The 15,377-nt window shown below is 40.0% G+C and overlaps 1 protein-coding gene across 2 annotated transcripts in view; it reads left to right on the top strand.

The window, feature by feature from the left end:
- The window catches only part of TMTC1 (transmembrane O-mannosyltransferase targeting cadherins 1), a gene marked incomplete at its 5' end in the record, with an annotated part of 260,055 nt that overhangs the window by 201,863 nt on the left and 42,815 nt on the right, over positions 1–15,377 (top strand). For both annotated transcript variants that reach the window (XM_082666290.1, XM_082666289.1), the window contains one exon: positions 5,970–6,113. In XM_082666290.1, coding sequence (XP_082522416.1) covers positions 5,970–6,113 — 144 coding nt within the window. The remainder of the gene's footprint in view (positions 1–5,969; positions 6,114–15,377) is intronic.

Below are 15,377 nucleotides of genomic sequence, written 5' to 3'. Positions count from 1 at the left end.
ATCCTATTTGTTCACACAGAGGATTAATATGTTATGGACCTTATTGTTATAGAGAGAGCAACTAAAACACAGACATAAGTTCAAAATCACACAGCAAGAAAGTCACCCATGGCTTCTGACTCCAATCACAGTTATATTTCCACTCCACCAAAGTAATTTCCCATTCATCTGCCGCAAAAACCAAAGTTCACCATGGTCACCCCAAGCCCTTGAGAAAAGGTAAAATACGTTCACTATTTTCTATTTAAAAGAGCAAGGAAGGGGCTTCCCTGGTGGCGCAGTGGTTGAGAGTCCGCCTGCCGATGCAGGGGACACGGGTTCGTGCCCCGGTCCGGGAAGATCCCACATGCCGCGGAGTGGCTGGGCCGGTGAGCCATGGCCGCTGAGCCTGCGCGTCCGGAGCCCGTGCTCCGCAACGGGAGAGGCCACAACAGTGAGAGGCCCGCGTACCGCAAAAAAAAAAAAAGTGCAAGGAAGTATTTAATTCAATACATTTCCCAACCTCCAGAGGAAAATTCTCAGGAATCAGGAAAATTCAGCCACTTAAAATGAGTCATTTCCTGAAGGCATGGTTTTACTCTAAATTGTTTTGAAAAATCAACTGGGCAGAGTCCTCCTGGATCTCTACTAGAGGTCATCCATTGTGAGAGATCAGGTAATTCAGTTGGCCCCTCACTGGAGTGTGTCATACTTCCCTAAATTGCATTTGAAGTTTTTTTCCAAGACTGTCTAATGGATGGGAAGGAGTACGGTACAAAAATAAAGTGGCAAGACTTGCTGCTGGGTGTTAATGGCGATTTCAGACAATTAAAGAAGCAGACTGGTAAATGATCAATGTCATTCTGGTGCACTTTAATGACATGATGATTCAAATTTTAAAATCAGGCACTTGAGAAATGGCAGGGACTAGAATGAATGAAAATATGCTGCAGCTGCTGCTGACTCCTGAAATGAAGTTGACTTTGGGTATTTTTTAGTTCTGTGAAATTTGGATCTCATGGTTGAAATTTTTTCCCAGTCATGTTTTTCTTTTGGATTCTTTTTTTTTCTCAACAGGAAATAGAAAAAATAGAAAATAAACATCTGACCTTAGCATACTTAACCTCAAATAAATTAATGTGTGGAATGAAAGTCAGATAAATAAATCAGGGTGTGTATATTCTGAAAGGAAATTGCAAAGGGGAGCACATGATACATACAGTCTTGCTTGAACAATGAAATGCCTTAGAAGGTACTCTAATAATGAAAAAGTAATAGAATTCTTAACTTTTGAACAGATTGTACAAAATTTAAAGTAAATGACTGAATAAAATATAAAACTAAACTTTATTCATATACATCTTATCTCTATGGATCTTTAGTTGAGATTGAAGCTTAAGAACAGTAGATGGGAGAGCATGTATCTGTGCCTTAAACACTTACTGGATGTTGTTAGTTCCAAATAGCTTCCCATGATACTGTGCTTTTTAGAGATACCATGAGTACTTTGTATGGCAGGAGACAAGTTTTCCCAGCGAAGAAGAATCTCAGCCACGTTTCCTGAGTATTGACTTTATTTCACTTCTGTCACTGAGAAGTAGTTTGTATAGGATCACAGCTGAATGGACTGGCCCAAGGATAGAAAGGGAAATTATTCTGAATGGAAGGTCTAATTGATAGCAGTATATTTATTTGCTGAAGGTTGAATGACTCATGGATTGTTTGGGAAAATAAATAGATTTACAGGAACCATCTGACTTTTAACACTTAAGAACACAACTCCTGAAAATATTTCTTTTTTTAAAAAAGTAATTTATTTTTTCTTTAATTTCTCCCATCCTCCCATTCCTCAACTTTAAAATAGTAAAATAATTCTACTTGAAGAATTAGAAGGTTAAATGAGATAGTATATAGGAAAGCACTCTAAAATGTAAAGTATCATTAATACATGCTAGGTTTTTTTAGACCCATTTTCTTTTGCTCCTGCCTTCTGTTTTTCACTTAGGCAACTGTTCCCTCACAGTGATGATTTCCTGTTAACATGTTGCTGATATTCATGCTTCAGAGATAAGTTGCCTGGGAATGGAGGAGAATAATAATGTCCTTAACTACCTACTTTATTAATTCTGCTTAAGGAAAGGCCACCAGATAAAAAGTAAGAAGCCCTTCAATGCTCAAATGGGAATATAAATCATAGAGAATATAAATTGAGAATATAAATCATACAGTACTTGAAAAATATTCTCTTCAGCTTATAGAATTATATCTCTATGCCTAGATTTCTTTTTTAAAGAGAAAGAATAAACTTGCTTATACCCCAGAACTATTTGACGATATTATACATTTTCCCTATAATAAATTTTAAAAATTTAACTCAGTGAAATTTTAATACATAATAATAAGGAAATAGTGAGAGAGCCCCCATATACAATATAAATGTTGAGTAAGACTGAGAAAGAAAATCCAGTGGCTGTTCACACTGGTCTTAAAAAAACAGGCCTGGGGCTTCCCTGGTGGCGCAGTGGTTGAGAGTCAGCCTGCCGATGCAGGGAACATGGGTTCGTGCCCCGGTCTGGGAAGATCCCACATGCCGCGGAGCAGCTGGGCCCGTGAGCCACGGCCGCTGAGCCTGCGCGTCCGGAGCCTGTGCTCCACACGGGAGAGGCCACAACAGTGAGAGGCCCGCGTACCGCAAAAACAAACAAACAAACAAAAAAAACAGGCCTGAAAATTACCACTCTTCTCCCTTTCAGTGAAGCTTTTGTCAAGGTTCTTTACATGGGGAAGGGAATAATCACTACCAGAACTTTTGTAAAACATACCTGTAGGCGTCAAAGTCAAGACACACTTAATTTATCCTGACAATTGATGTAGCAACATAGACATCTCTTAAATTATTCATCTTTCTAATAGAGAATTCCCCTCTTGGAGCCCTCAGGGTTGAATTAGACCCAAGCTCATTTAAACAAGTTTATTTAAAAAGTAAACACACAAAAATAAGTTTCATCCTTGCATAGGTCTTCAGTAAACAAGAGAAGAGTATATGTTTTAAGAAAATGTCTACATCTATATAAAAATCAAAATTAAAAGTGATAAATTTTTCTTGACCTGCTTAAAGAATCTTTTTTATGAAATTCAGCTTTGTTTCATAAATAATGTAATGCTTGCTCATGATTAGGTGAACTTAATCAGATGCCCAGAGGGAGGGGCTGTTGCTAGCAGATCTTTACTATTACCAGGAGTAAACAATATGACACATTTTCCAGGTGGAGGACTGTGAGTGGTAATAGATTCAGCAAATCACTATAGATGTCAGCAATCCCCTTCCTGGACAGGTTGGGACTCTGTTAACACAAAGCCTCTTCGCTGCCAGTGCCCGACCACAAAGCCCTGTCCTAAGCTTGGAGCACAAGGCATGCTAAAGACCTTTTTTTCCCTCGTAGTATTTATATTTGTTTCTCTTTACTTCCCTTCTCACAGCTTGTTTCTGTTTTTGAGAGTTCATTGTGAACTTATGTTCTGTTTCTGGTTTGAAAAAAAAAGAGAGAGAAAAATTTTTGTAGTCAGTGAACTTGGAAAGTATTATATCAATACATGCATTCCTTTAAATTTATTTATTTATTTATTTTGGGCGGCGTTGGGTCTTCGTTGCTGCGCGCGGGCTTTCTCTAGTTGCGGTGAGCAGGGGCTACTCTTCGTTGCGGTGCGCGGGCTTCTCGTTGCGTTGGCTTCTCTTGTTGTGGAGCACGGGCTCTAGGCACACAGGCTTCAGTAGTTGTGGAGCGTGGGCTTCAGAAGTTGTGGCGCACGGGCTTAGTTGCTCCGCGGCATGTGGTATCATCCCGGACCAGGGGTTGAACCCGTGTCCCCTCCATTGGCAGGCGAATTCTTAACCACTGTGCCACCAGGGAAGTCCCCATGCCGTTTCTTTAAATGACAGTGGGATGGTGATAAATTCCCAAAAGGTGGGCTGATAAGCAGCAGGAGAGGGCAACTGCGTGACAGGGAGCCCATCGTAGATGCTCTTATTGGATTTAGGCTGTCCTTTCCCATATTTAGTGCTTTCACCTCAGACATTTATTTTGAGGGCTCCAAAGCCTATAAAGAAATAAGGAAAAGACCAAGTTTTAAGAAATTGCCTCTTCTGGGAAGGCAGAGGTCACCAGGATGCTTTCTCTTGCTGTTTGTCATCAGAGAAAAAATAAGAACTGTTCTCACCATGTTCACAGGACCCCCCTCTTAAATCTTTTGGAAGTCAGAGAGCTTTGCTCAACATCCAAAAATTTTTTTTAATTGGAAGAATTAAAGTCCTGGCTGTGATATGCTCTCTGTAACCATTCCCAAAGTAATTCTTAGACACAGCTTCCCAGGAGGCTGTTCTGGGCATGGAATGAGTGGGCAGGTACGAGAGCATCTTCTCTTAGCTCTGTTGTCCTGTAGATGCATCTATGAGAGAGCACCAAGGACTTGTGTACCCCAGGAACTGTGAGGGTGGGTGTTAAGGGACTGGTACCAGGTACCCTCAAGTTGTCTTTGCTAATTAAAGGTGACTAGAAAGAAGCAAACACATTGTGTGTGTGTGTGTTTTCCCAACTTCCTCTCATAATGTATCTCTCCCAACAGCCTACAGAATTATTGTGAATAATTAGGGCTTTCAAGCCTTGGGAGGACGTAACATTCATCTGAATTGATTCTATCCCTTATCAGTCAGGAGGAGCATTACACAGATTGTCTTCCTGAAAATACTGAGGGATGCTAATAGCTGAGCTATAAGGCAGTAAGGAAGGGAGGATTACATGGTCCAATAAGCTTAGGAAACTCTGGGTTAGGCAAAGATTTAAAAAGAAAAAAAAAAAAAGCTATGCAGCTTGTCTTCCTTGGCCTTTTAATAGGAACCCCTTCTGTCCCCAAATTAAATTGATCTTCTTAGAAGGTACAGAACAGGCTGGGAGGGGGCAAGCATGGCGTTTGATTGTCAAGAGACTTGACAAGTACAGATCCTGTTTTTATTACTTGGGCATTATCTTGCCTTTCGTACATTAAAAGCCAGCTCCACAAGCTTATTCAAAATCCTCTGGGTGACAGAGATGGAGTGAGCCTGTTCGACGACTAAATGTATCGGCTCTGAGCGCAGCAGAATCAACTCAGCTGTGTGTGCAGCAGCAGGCTGGTTTGCCTTCCTCATAGTTTCTAGTTAAGGAAGTAAACCGATTCTCTTCCTTTCTTAATCACCATAAATTTGCCTTGCTGATGTGTACGCAGTCCTCCTTTACATTTGCTTTTTGAACATTAGGATCGCTGTTTTCACGTCATTGTGCCTTTTGAAATTTTTATATGTTTGTCAGGATTTTCATTCTCAACCACTATCAGAGCAGGTGGTGTCAAATAACAGTAGCGGGGAAATGAGACAAAATGGAATAGGAGAGTCAAGGTGGAGAGCCGTTTGAGGGAGAAAGTTTATTTGTATGGGGAGACGTTTGTATCACCTTCTCAATAATGGCGGTTTTACTGATGCTCCAATTCAAATATATTCATGAAGATCCCTCATCCAGGGAACTCCCAACATCTTGTGTAAATAGTGGACATTATACAGGCAGCTAGTCAGCAGTCCCGCTAGGCCAGAAAGTCAGCACCGGTGGCAATGAGGATTTTCAGTCAAAGGAAGTTGAAAGTAACTGTAGGCTCCAAGCTAAATTTATTCAACCCCAGTAGATTTGCATACTATTTATTTTTGCACTCTTTGGGGGTAATTTAATTATGCCATCATGTGTCAATTACTTGCTTTCCTGCCATGTTTATTTGCCTGCAGGTGCACAAACGGTTGACTGTTAAGATGTGACATAGACATACCATTAAAATAAAGGAAGAATTCAGTGTTTCATTTTTGTTGTGGCATACCTGGGGCGAGGAGTGGGGTGTGAAGAACAAGCAAATTGTGACCAACTTTGAAGTTTTTGAACAATCATGGCTTAATATTTCTAATTGTTCAGGTTGTATCCGCGCCATGCAAGTGCCCTGAACAACCTTGGAACACTGACCAGAGACACAGCAGAGGCAAAGATGTACTATCAGAGGGCTCTCCAGCTAAATCCACAGCACAACCGGGCTCTTTTCAATCTTGGGAATCTCCTTAGGTAAGTAGAACGTGTACCTTTGATCAGAAGACCGTGTAGTTTCAAGAAATCCTTTCCTTTTCAACACTCATTTGGTTGTGGTGTTATCTCCTCTTCCTAGGGCAGAATAGTTAGGATTTTCAAGTTTTGGGAGGATGCAATATTCATCTGAATTAATCATCCCTTATCAATCAAAAAGAGTATTTCCCAGAGTGTCTCTCTGGAAGTATTAGTTCTGGGAGATGTTCATAGGTTGTCTGTAGAGAGCTGGGAAGACGGAATGGCTACATGGACAAATAAACTTAGGAAATGCTGAATTAAGCAAAGATAGTTCCTTTATTGCAAGAATCTTTAATATGCTAAATGCCCTGTGAATATTCAAGAAGGGAGTATGGAACACAGCATTTCCCAAAGTCAATCATTTTTGGTAGGCATTTCCCAAGAATTTCATGAATATACTTGGGAAAAGTGCTGGTCTAGGAAAAGCAGCAAGCTCTAAAGGTGAGCATAACCACAGCTCATGCGCAGTTCGTGCTATAGGTAAGAAACAAACTGAGGCTTTCTTGGAATTAGCAGCGGTGACTCTTGCTCTCGGAAGACATCCCAGGCATAATCACTGGTGTTTGCTTTTCACTCACTGCCCTGGAAAAGACTGATAGTGCAGTTAGTCTCCCTGAAGACAAAGGGGTACTTTTGCATCTTGTATTTTTATTAATATAAAGTCTAGGCAAGTTGGTGATGGCAATGTTAGTGGTAGTAGTGGCGATAATGATAGTGGAAATGGTGGTGGATATGGAATTTAACTTCTACGCTTTAAAAAACAGATTGACATTAGAGAAATGCAAATCAAAACTACAATGAGGTATCACCTCACACCAGTCAGAATGGCCATCATCTAAAAATCTACAAACAATAAATGCTGGAGAGGGTGTGGAGAAAAGGGAACCCTCTTACACTGTTGGTGGGAATGTAAATTGATACAGCCACTATGGAGGACAGTATGGAGGTTCCTTAAAAGACTAAAAATAGAACTACCATACGACCCAGCAATCCCACTACTGGGCATATACCCTGAGAAAACCATAATTCAAAAAGAGTCATGTACCACAATGTTCATTGCAGCTCTATTTACAATAGCCAGGACATGGAAGCAACCTAAGTGTCCATCGACAGATGAATGGATAAAGAAGATGTGGCACATATATACAATGGAATATTACTCAGCCATAAAAAGAAATGAAATTGAGGGTTTTGTCGTGAGGTGGACGGACCTAGAGTCTGTCATACAGAGTGAAGTAAGTCAGAACGAGAAAAACAAATACTGTATGCTAACACATATATATGGAATCTTAAAAAAAAAAAAAAGAAAAAAGCTCTGAAGAACCTAGGAGCAGGACAGGAATAAAGACGCAGATGTAGAGAATGAACTTGAGGACACAGGGAGGGGGAAGGGTAAGCTGGGACGAAGTGAGAGAGTGGCATGGACATATATACACTACCAACTGTAAAACAGATAGCTAGTGGGGAGCAGCCACATAGCACAGGGAGATCAGCTCTGTGCTTTGTGATTACCTGGAGGGGTGGGATAGGGAGGGAGGGAGGGAGACGCAAGAGGGAAGAGATATGGGGATATATGTATATGTATATGTATAGCTGATTCACTTTGTTATAAAGCAGAAACTAACACACCATCGTAAAGCAATTATACCCCAATAAAGATGTTAAAAAAAAAGATTGAAGACATCAGAAATGGGAATAAAAGGGTGAACATGGTTAGAATCAGGGAGTAGTGATGCATTTATCTGTGCTTGTTAGGTTGCTGACTGTCCACACACTGACTGAATTGGTTTCCTTGTCTCTGAACTTCACAGAGCACATTTGGTACCTTTAGGGCTAACGGTTTGCTTTGTTCTTTTATCCTCTCCCTAACAGGATGGGCTTAATTGCCACAGTACCTCAGTGGATGCATCTTCTTCACATTCTTTTTTACTCCTTGAATTTTATTGTATTTATTTTTTTTGTATTTTTTTTAAACATCTTTATTGGAGTTTAATTGCTTTACAATGTTGCGTTAGTTCCTGCTGTATAACAAAGTGAATCAGCTATATGTATACATAATATCCCCATATCCCCTCCCTCTTGCATCTCCCTCCCACTCCTTGAATTTTACATATGCATAGAGATATTAGTCCTTTTTCTTAGTGTGCACATGTGTTAATGCATGTTCTTATTTAATCCCATTTGAACAGAAGCATTGGGGAAAGTAATCACAGAACAGTCTAACATCACAGAAGGTGATAGGTGCCATCCCAAGTCTGAAGTTTTGTTTAAGAACGGCTTTATCCATATACTGGAGCACAAAATCAAGGGAACACTCTACCAAAGTAAGGAAATGCAAGGAAAGTACAGTTAAAATGAAAAAAATAAAAGTATAAATCAGCAAAAACTAAATGAACTTAATATATTTTTTTAATTAGACAGTTTAGGGAATTCCCTGGTGGTCCAACGGTTAGGATTCTGCACTTCCACTGCAGGGGGCACGGGTTCGATCCCTGGTCTTGGAGATCTAAGATCCTGCATGCCATGTGGCCAAAAAAAAAAAAAAAATTAGATAGCTTGTTAAAATTTTATACAAATTGAGAGTGATGAAAAACAAGTAAATGAAGAAGTACACACTGTGACAGAAAAGCCTTTTAGCACTAGTACGTTCTCTTTAAAAATAAGAGCAAATCAAAAGCTGTGGGGAAAATGTGTTCTAGTTATTGTAGATAACTGTTTACAGGTCAATAGGGTGCTTTTACTTTACTGTTTTTATGAGGTCTTATTTATTTATGTGAAGTTCTAAGGACTCATTTTTAAAAGTCATTGTTGCATCTGTATGTGTCCAGCTTAGAGCCCAAATAATTTAATGGGTGGATAAATCCTGTTCATGTCTTTTGGGATACCAGCATTATATAGTACTGATTTCAAAAATAGTACAGATGAGTATTTTTTTTTTTTAACAAAGAAACCAGCTTTGATGGCCTGGATACAAAATGAGAGTTCTTGTTAGGAATGATATCCTACAGTTGTGATTATCACACTGTGTTGAATGTGGCTCTACTTGGAAATGGTGGCAGAGATTCTTTTAAATTTCATCTTGCCCAGACCTGAACGAGAGATGCATACTGCAGCCTTCCTTTTTCAATTCACATATTATTGCCTCTGACTATTACCTTGAATTAGTGTATGTGAGTTAAGAATACAAGGAAATATGTTTTGGAACATAACAATGGCTACTTTTCACAGTAGGTGGGGCTCCTAGATACTCAACATAAGATTTTTCTCTTTTTCAGTAAAATCAACTCAGTGATTATCCAAACCAAAAACGCTCCACATTTGTATAAGACTCTGAGTGCTTTTTTTAAAAAAATAATAAAGGCCGGGGCTTCCCTGGTGGCGCAGTGGTTGAGAGTCCGCCTGCCAATGCAGGGGACACGGGTTCGTGCCCCGGTCCGGGAAGATCCCACATGCCGCGGAGCGGCTGGGCCCATGAGTCATGGCCGCTGAGCCTGCGCGTCCGGAGCCTGTGCTCCGCAACGGGAGAGGCTACAACAGTGAGAGGCCCGCGTACAGCAAATAATAATAATAATAATAAAGGCCTCCCAATGACTCTTTTAGATAGGGAAGAATAGGAACCAAGAATAGGAACCAAGGTTAAGTGCCAGGTACAAAGTCACCCTTGTTTACCTTCTGCTCTTTCACATTAAACAGAGAGCAAAGTGGCTCCATCCGTGTAGATGAGTCTTAGAATCCAGTAGAATAAAATCATGATAGTAGCTAACATTTATGTAATATTTTCCAGTTTACAGACAAATGGGTTTTATATCCATAATTTAATTTAATCTTTAAAACTACTGTGAGAGGCATTCTCATCCTCATCCCCATTTTACAGATGAAGAAACCAAGGTTTAGAGATTTCATATGACCTTGGCCCAAGCTCTGCTGACCCAGGATTGATTGCCTGCCCTGTCCTATTCACTTTCCATTACCCATGCTGCCCAAATAACTCTCCAATCCAAAAATTACTTAATATTTAGCTATTAAATGGCATGTGATTTCCTTTTGGGAGGAAGGAACTTCCTGTTTTTTTAATCAGGAAACAGTAAGGTTTGTTTCCATTATGTCCTTTAGTAGCAGAGAGAGGTGACCCAGAAAACAGCAGAACTAATCCACGTTCACTCCACGTTGGATCTGCTTTCCTTTCTGCTCTAACTGGCAATGGGTCAAAGGCATAAAGAGGATAAGAATATTTTAAATATGTTTTTATTTGATCCGTTTTACTATTTAAGTTTTATACCCTATCTATGTCTCGTTAGGCAGCTAACTTTTAAAAATTGTGTTCTTTTTTGTAACCTAGAACTTCATGCTCCTTCAAAGAACCCAGGTGATCTCCTTAGATAAGAGTTTAGATTTGATCATCCCTGAGTGAAGGACACTATCACTTTTCCTCTTTTATAAATGAGAAACTAAAATTTGGAGAAGGTAAGTTAGGTGCCAAGGTCCCTTAGTGAGGAAATAGAGTTTGTGGGAATTGAACCTCAAACTTTCTGTCCAAGTACCCTTGCCCTTAATCACCACACTCTACTGCCTCCTTGTGGCTCATCTCAAAACTGAGATACAGCCCAGAGCAGCCCTGCCCAACAGAAATACAATGACAGCCAGAATCTATAATTTAAATTTTTCAGGTAGCCATATTTTAAAACATAAGAAGGTGAAATTAATATTAATAATGTATTTTATTTAACCCCAGTATATTCAAAATATTATCATTTTAACATAATTAATATGAAAATTAATTTTTAAATTGAACATGTAAAAATATTAATGGGATAGTGTACATTCTTTTTTACAATTAATATTTGAAATCCAGTGTATGTTTTACACATACAGCATACCTGAGACTAGTCATATTTCAAGTGTTCAATAGCCACATGTGCTTAGTGGCTGCTATATTGGACAGCACAGACCTTTATTAATGACCTTGACTTTGAGAGAAATGAGTTTTTGTCCAGACCAGAAACTCTAAATAAGATGTGATTCTGTCAGAGCATCCCAGAAACCTTAGAGCACTGAGGACAAATTCCATTTGAATTCTTGGAGTTATATGACAGACAGCTTTAGACCTGTTCACAGCAGTGCATGTCACTGACTCTTATCCAAATATATTTGACCTCTTTCATGACCATTTCCCTGGACTTTGAAGCTAATCTGTTATGATTCTGTACAGCACGTTTACAGTGTGACAGATTGATAACAAACAGCTTTCCATGCCAGCATTCTTAGTTTATATTAATTATTGTTGGCTTTGCTTGGAACCTAAAATGTAAAAGAAAATAGGCAAGATTAGCATACAGTTTTTATGGATGAAAGAGCAGAAATCCCTGATGGCTCAAGAGAACATAATAGAATACTTTAATTCAGGGCATGGGAAAATGCTTCTGTGACTGCTTGGGTAAAACAGTGTCTGGTATTTGCTACTGAAACAGCATATTTTCATTTTAAAGAATTGTATTGTCCCTCCCATTGCCAAAATTACCTTCTATTCACATAATAGGATATGGGTGTTATATGGGTGTTACAATAAATCTTATAATCAAAAGTCAGAAGAAAATGAAATAGAATTTCCAAAATTGAGCTATTTAGCAGATGAGTTTGATAACAATATACATTTTATTTTCTTTAGGCGAATCCTTTAGAAAATTGAATTTCTAAAGAATAAAAGGATGTGGAAAAAAGGGTAACCATTAGCTCTGAAATAAATTTCAATGTTTGGGATAAATTTCCTTATAGCTTTGGCATTAGCCACACTGCCTTTTATTTCATAAAAAGGAAGTTTATACACTCAAGATAGCAGTTCTCCCCTTTCTCTACCTTTTACCTGAAACCCCAGAGAATCCAAAATGCCAGCCCACTGGATAAAGAACAACTTTTTGAGGTCCTTCTCACCACATTAGGATGTCAACTTTGGGTGGGCAACTTCTGCATCCTCCTCTTGGAATAAAATCCTTCTCCCACCCCCACTCCCATGGTGACCTGTCAACATCCAGGTTACCTCCAGTCTTACTTATCTGTAGTCTTAACTCCATTGCAATTTCTCCTCGGGGGTCTTTATGTAGTTCACACCTGTCTCTCTCCAGGTCTTCTTCTCCAGCTCTTTTGAAGCCCAGTCCAGCAGCTCATTGCCACCATCTCCATCCTCATCAGGGCCATGTCATAGCCTTGTACATTACTCTGCAACCTTTAGTGAATTCGGTTGCCTCCATCACCCAGCTCCTCTGCTGCCTTCCCTCCAGGGCCTGCCACTTCTGCTCTACCTTGACCATTCACCGACATGGCCATGCCATGGGCTTTTTAATTAGGCACACCTTTTCATTCTCTAGTGCCTGAATTCTGAAAGGTTCCTCTTTGCCCTTCACTTGTTAACCTCTTCCCACCCTTCCCTTCCCCTCTCTGTCACTCCTTCTGACCCTTGGAAGGGGTCGTGGGATAACAACCTGCCACCTCCAAGCTCTCTCTGTGCTCACATTGTCTCTCCCTTTAAGACCTTGACGTTGACATGACTCCCTTCTGGGAAAAATGTTATTTCCCTCTTACTCCCTCATTCCTAGTGGCCCTGCTCTTTACTATTGTTAGAACCTCTGTTCTGATTTTTATGTGTATAATGTGTAATCCCATCTCTCAGTTATCTGATCTATTTCATTAATGTATGTGACATCAGCTTAGACTCACACCTTGACCATCATTTACTTGCTCAACGGTGCCTCCAACTCAAGGTACCCGCCCCCATTGCCTGCATTTTGTAGGCAGACCAATAGTTCTCAACTTTTTCTCATTATCACTCCTCTCCCCACCCCGGGAACCACTTTAAGCCTTTTTCCCTAATCACTCCCTCCCCCAATTAAATAAATACTCAAGGACAAGATTTGTTAGGTAGTGTCAAGCTTTGAGAGACTGAAGACCACTGTAATAACTAATTTTATTTTTATATGTAATCTAACATTATCTTTCACTGCACTGCCCCCGCTCCAAGATGCGGTGTCTCTGTATGTGTGTCCTAGACCCTCATCCAGTCACTCAAGTGTTGGAGGTAAAAACATACATCTGAGTCTGATGGGGCCCTTACAAAACTCTGAAGACAGCATTGTGGGGGAAAAGCAGGATCAGGAGTTAGAGCTATTAGAAATTCATCCCTTACGGTCTTATAATACCTCCCAAATATTTTCTGTTTTCCTAATATAAGTATCCTTTGTTCCCCTCCTCAGTGCCTATGCACACACCCAGGAGATGACATAATCCTTTACTTTTACTAAGAATATTCAAGTCATTTAAGGTTAATTTTTGCAGCTTCCCTTCTTCCTACCTCATTTCTTACATATTCCTAGATGTCCTCTTCTTTTGTTCTTCCAAGGGAGGAAGGGTTGTCTTGCCTCCCTAATAAGCCTAGTGCTCACACCTGTGGTTATGTGGGGGGTTTTTTGCTTTTTTGTTTTTTTTGTTTTTTGTAGTACGCAGGCCTCTCACTGTTGCGGCCTCTCCCGTTGCGGAGCACAGGCTCCGGACGTGCAGGTTCAGCGGCCATGGCTCATGGGCCCAGCCACTCCGCGGCATGTGGGATCTTCCCGGACCGGGGCACGAAACCATGTCCCCTGCATCGGCAGGCGGACTCTCAACCACTGCGCCACCAGGGAAGCCCGGTTATGTGTTTTTTTTAAAACTGAGGCATAATTAAATGCAAAAGTGCACAATCTTTAGTATTTGGTACAATGAGTTTTGGCAATTTTATATACTGTTGTAATTACCCCCAAAATAACATAGAGAACATTTCACCCCAGAAAGACCCCTCATGCCTCTTTCCAGTAAATTTCTCCCTCCCCTGAGGCAATCATTGTTCAAATTTTTTCACCAGAAGCTAGTTTTAGCTTGTCATAGAACTTCATTTAAAGGTGAACATTACATATATACTTTTTTGGCATCTGGATATTTTCTGTAGCATGATTTTTTTGAGTCTTACCCATGTTGTTGCATGTTACGTGTTTTTTTTTAACTGACGAGTAGTATTTCATTGTGTAAATATGCTGTAATTTGTTTATCCATTTTCCTGTGGGTAGATACTTGGTTTGTTTATAGGTTTGTATGTTTAGTATTCTGGGATAAATACCTAGGAATAGAATTGTGGGTAGATGTATCTTTAATGTTTTAAGAACCTGCCAAATAAACAGTTCTCCAAAGTAACTGTACCGCTTTTCACTCCATCAACACTGGTGAGAGATCTACTTGCTTAGCATCCTCACTAACATCTGGTGTCATCAGTCTCTTTTATTTTAGCCATTAGTCATTAGTGTAAAATCCACATGTGTTCTTGATTCTCTTTCTCTACCTTTCCCTGTCCATTATCATGGGCATTCTCTTAGGTCTTCAGATTCTTCCCATTGCACAAACTTCCACATGCCCCACATTCCCCTGGGGAACGTCTCCGTTCAGCTACTCCCTCAAGTGGTTCTCCTCACTCCTTCCTTTCTCTGATCAAATTGGTGAGAAGAACGGTTGCCACTTGGTGCTTCTCCTTTCCCCCCACCTGTTCATTCAGCCTCCGGTGGAGCTGCTCTCTAAACATCAGCTGTGAATTCCAAAGGTTCTCTGGGCTCTCACTCCCCATGATTTCTCTGAAGTGAAGAATAGGATCCTGTTGACCTCCCACTGTTTTTGAAGCTCTTTATTTCATTTTTGTATTATAACGCGTTGTTTCTTTTCCATTTCCAATATCTACTCTTCTTCCTCCCTCCCTCTAAATGTCATTGATTCTCCATCACATACACACATACAGTCCAAACGTATGAACATTCAGGACTTCCCGTAATCCTGCCACTTTCTTCCTTATTTTCTGCTGCTCCCCACAATGTATAAACCCAGACACCCAGCCAAACTGACCCCTGATCACTGTTTGAGAAATAGAAACATGCAAACTACATTTGAGAGAATATTACAGAGGTTTTAAAGTAACAGCTCTTCTAGTTCACCCAAAATATTGTTTCATTTGCATTTCATCATCTTATATTCCATGTCTGTACAAAACTGAATTATCTAGGGAATGATGAGAACGTTTACCTACTTCCTCAAGATTTGGGAGTTATTTGTATCTAAACAGATTGCTAATTATTAAAATATTTTTGTAAGTAACTCTCCCCCACCAAAACTCTTCTCAGTCATGCTGTGTTTACCAATGATTTGAGCATGAGTGAGTTG

Source organism: Grampus griseus (assembly GCF_964374135.1).
Source record: "Grampus griseus genome assembly, chromosome: 11".
Classification (NCBI taxonomy): domain Eukaryota; kingdom Metazoa; phylum Chordata; class Mammalia; order Artiodactyla; family Delphinidae; genus Grampus; species Grampus griseus.
This window is presented reverse-complemented; position numbering and strand designations above follow the sequence as displayed.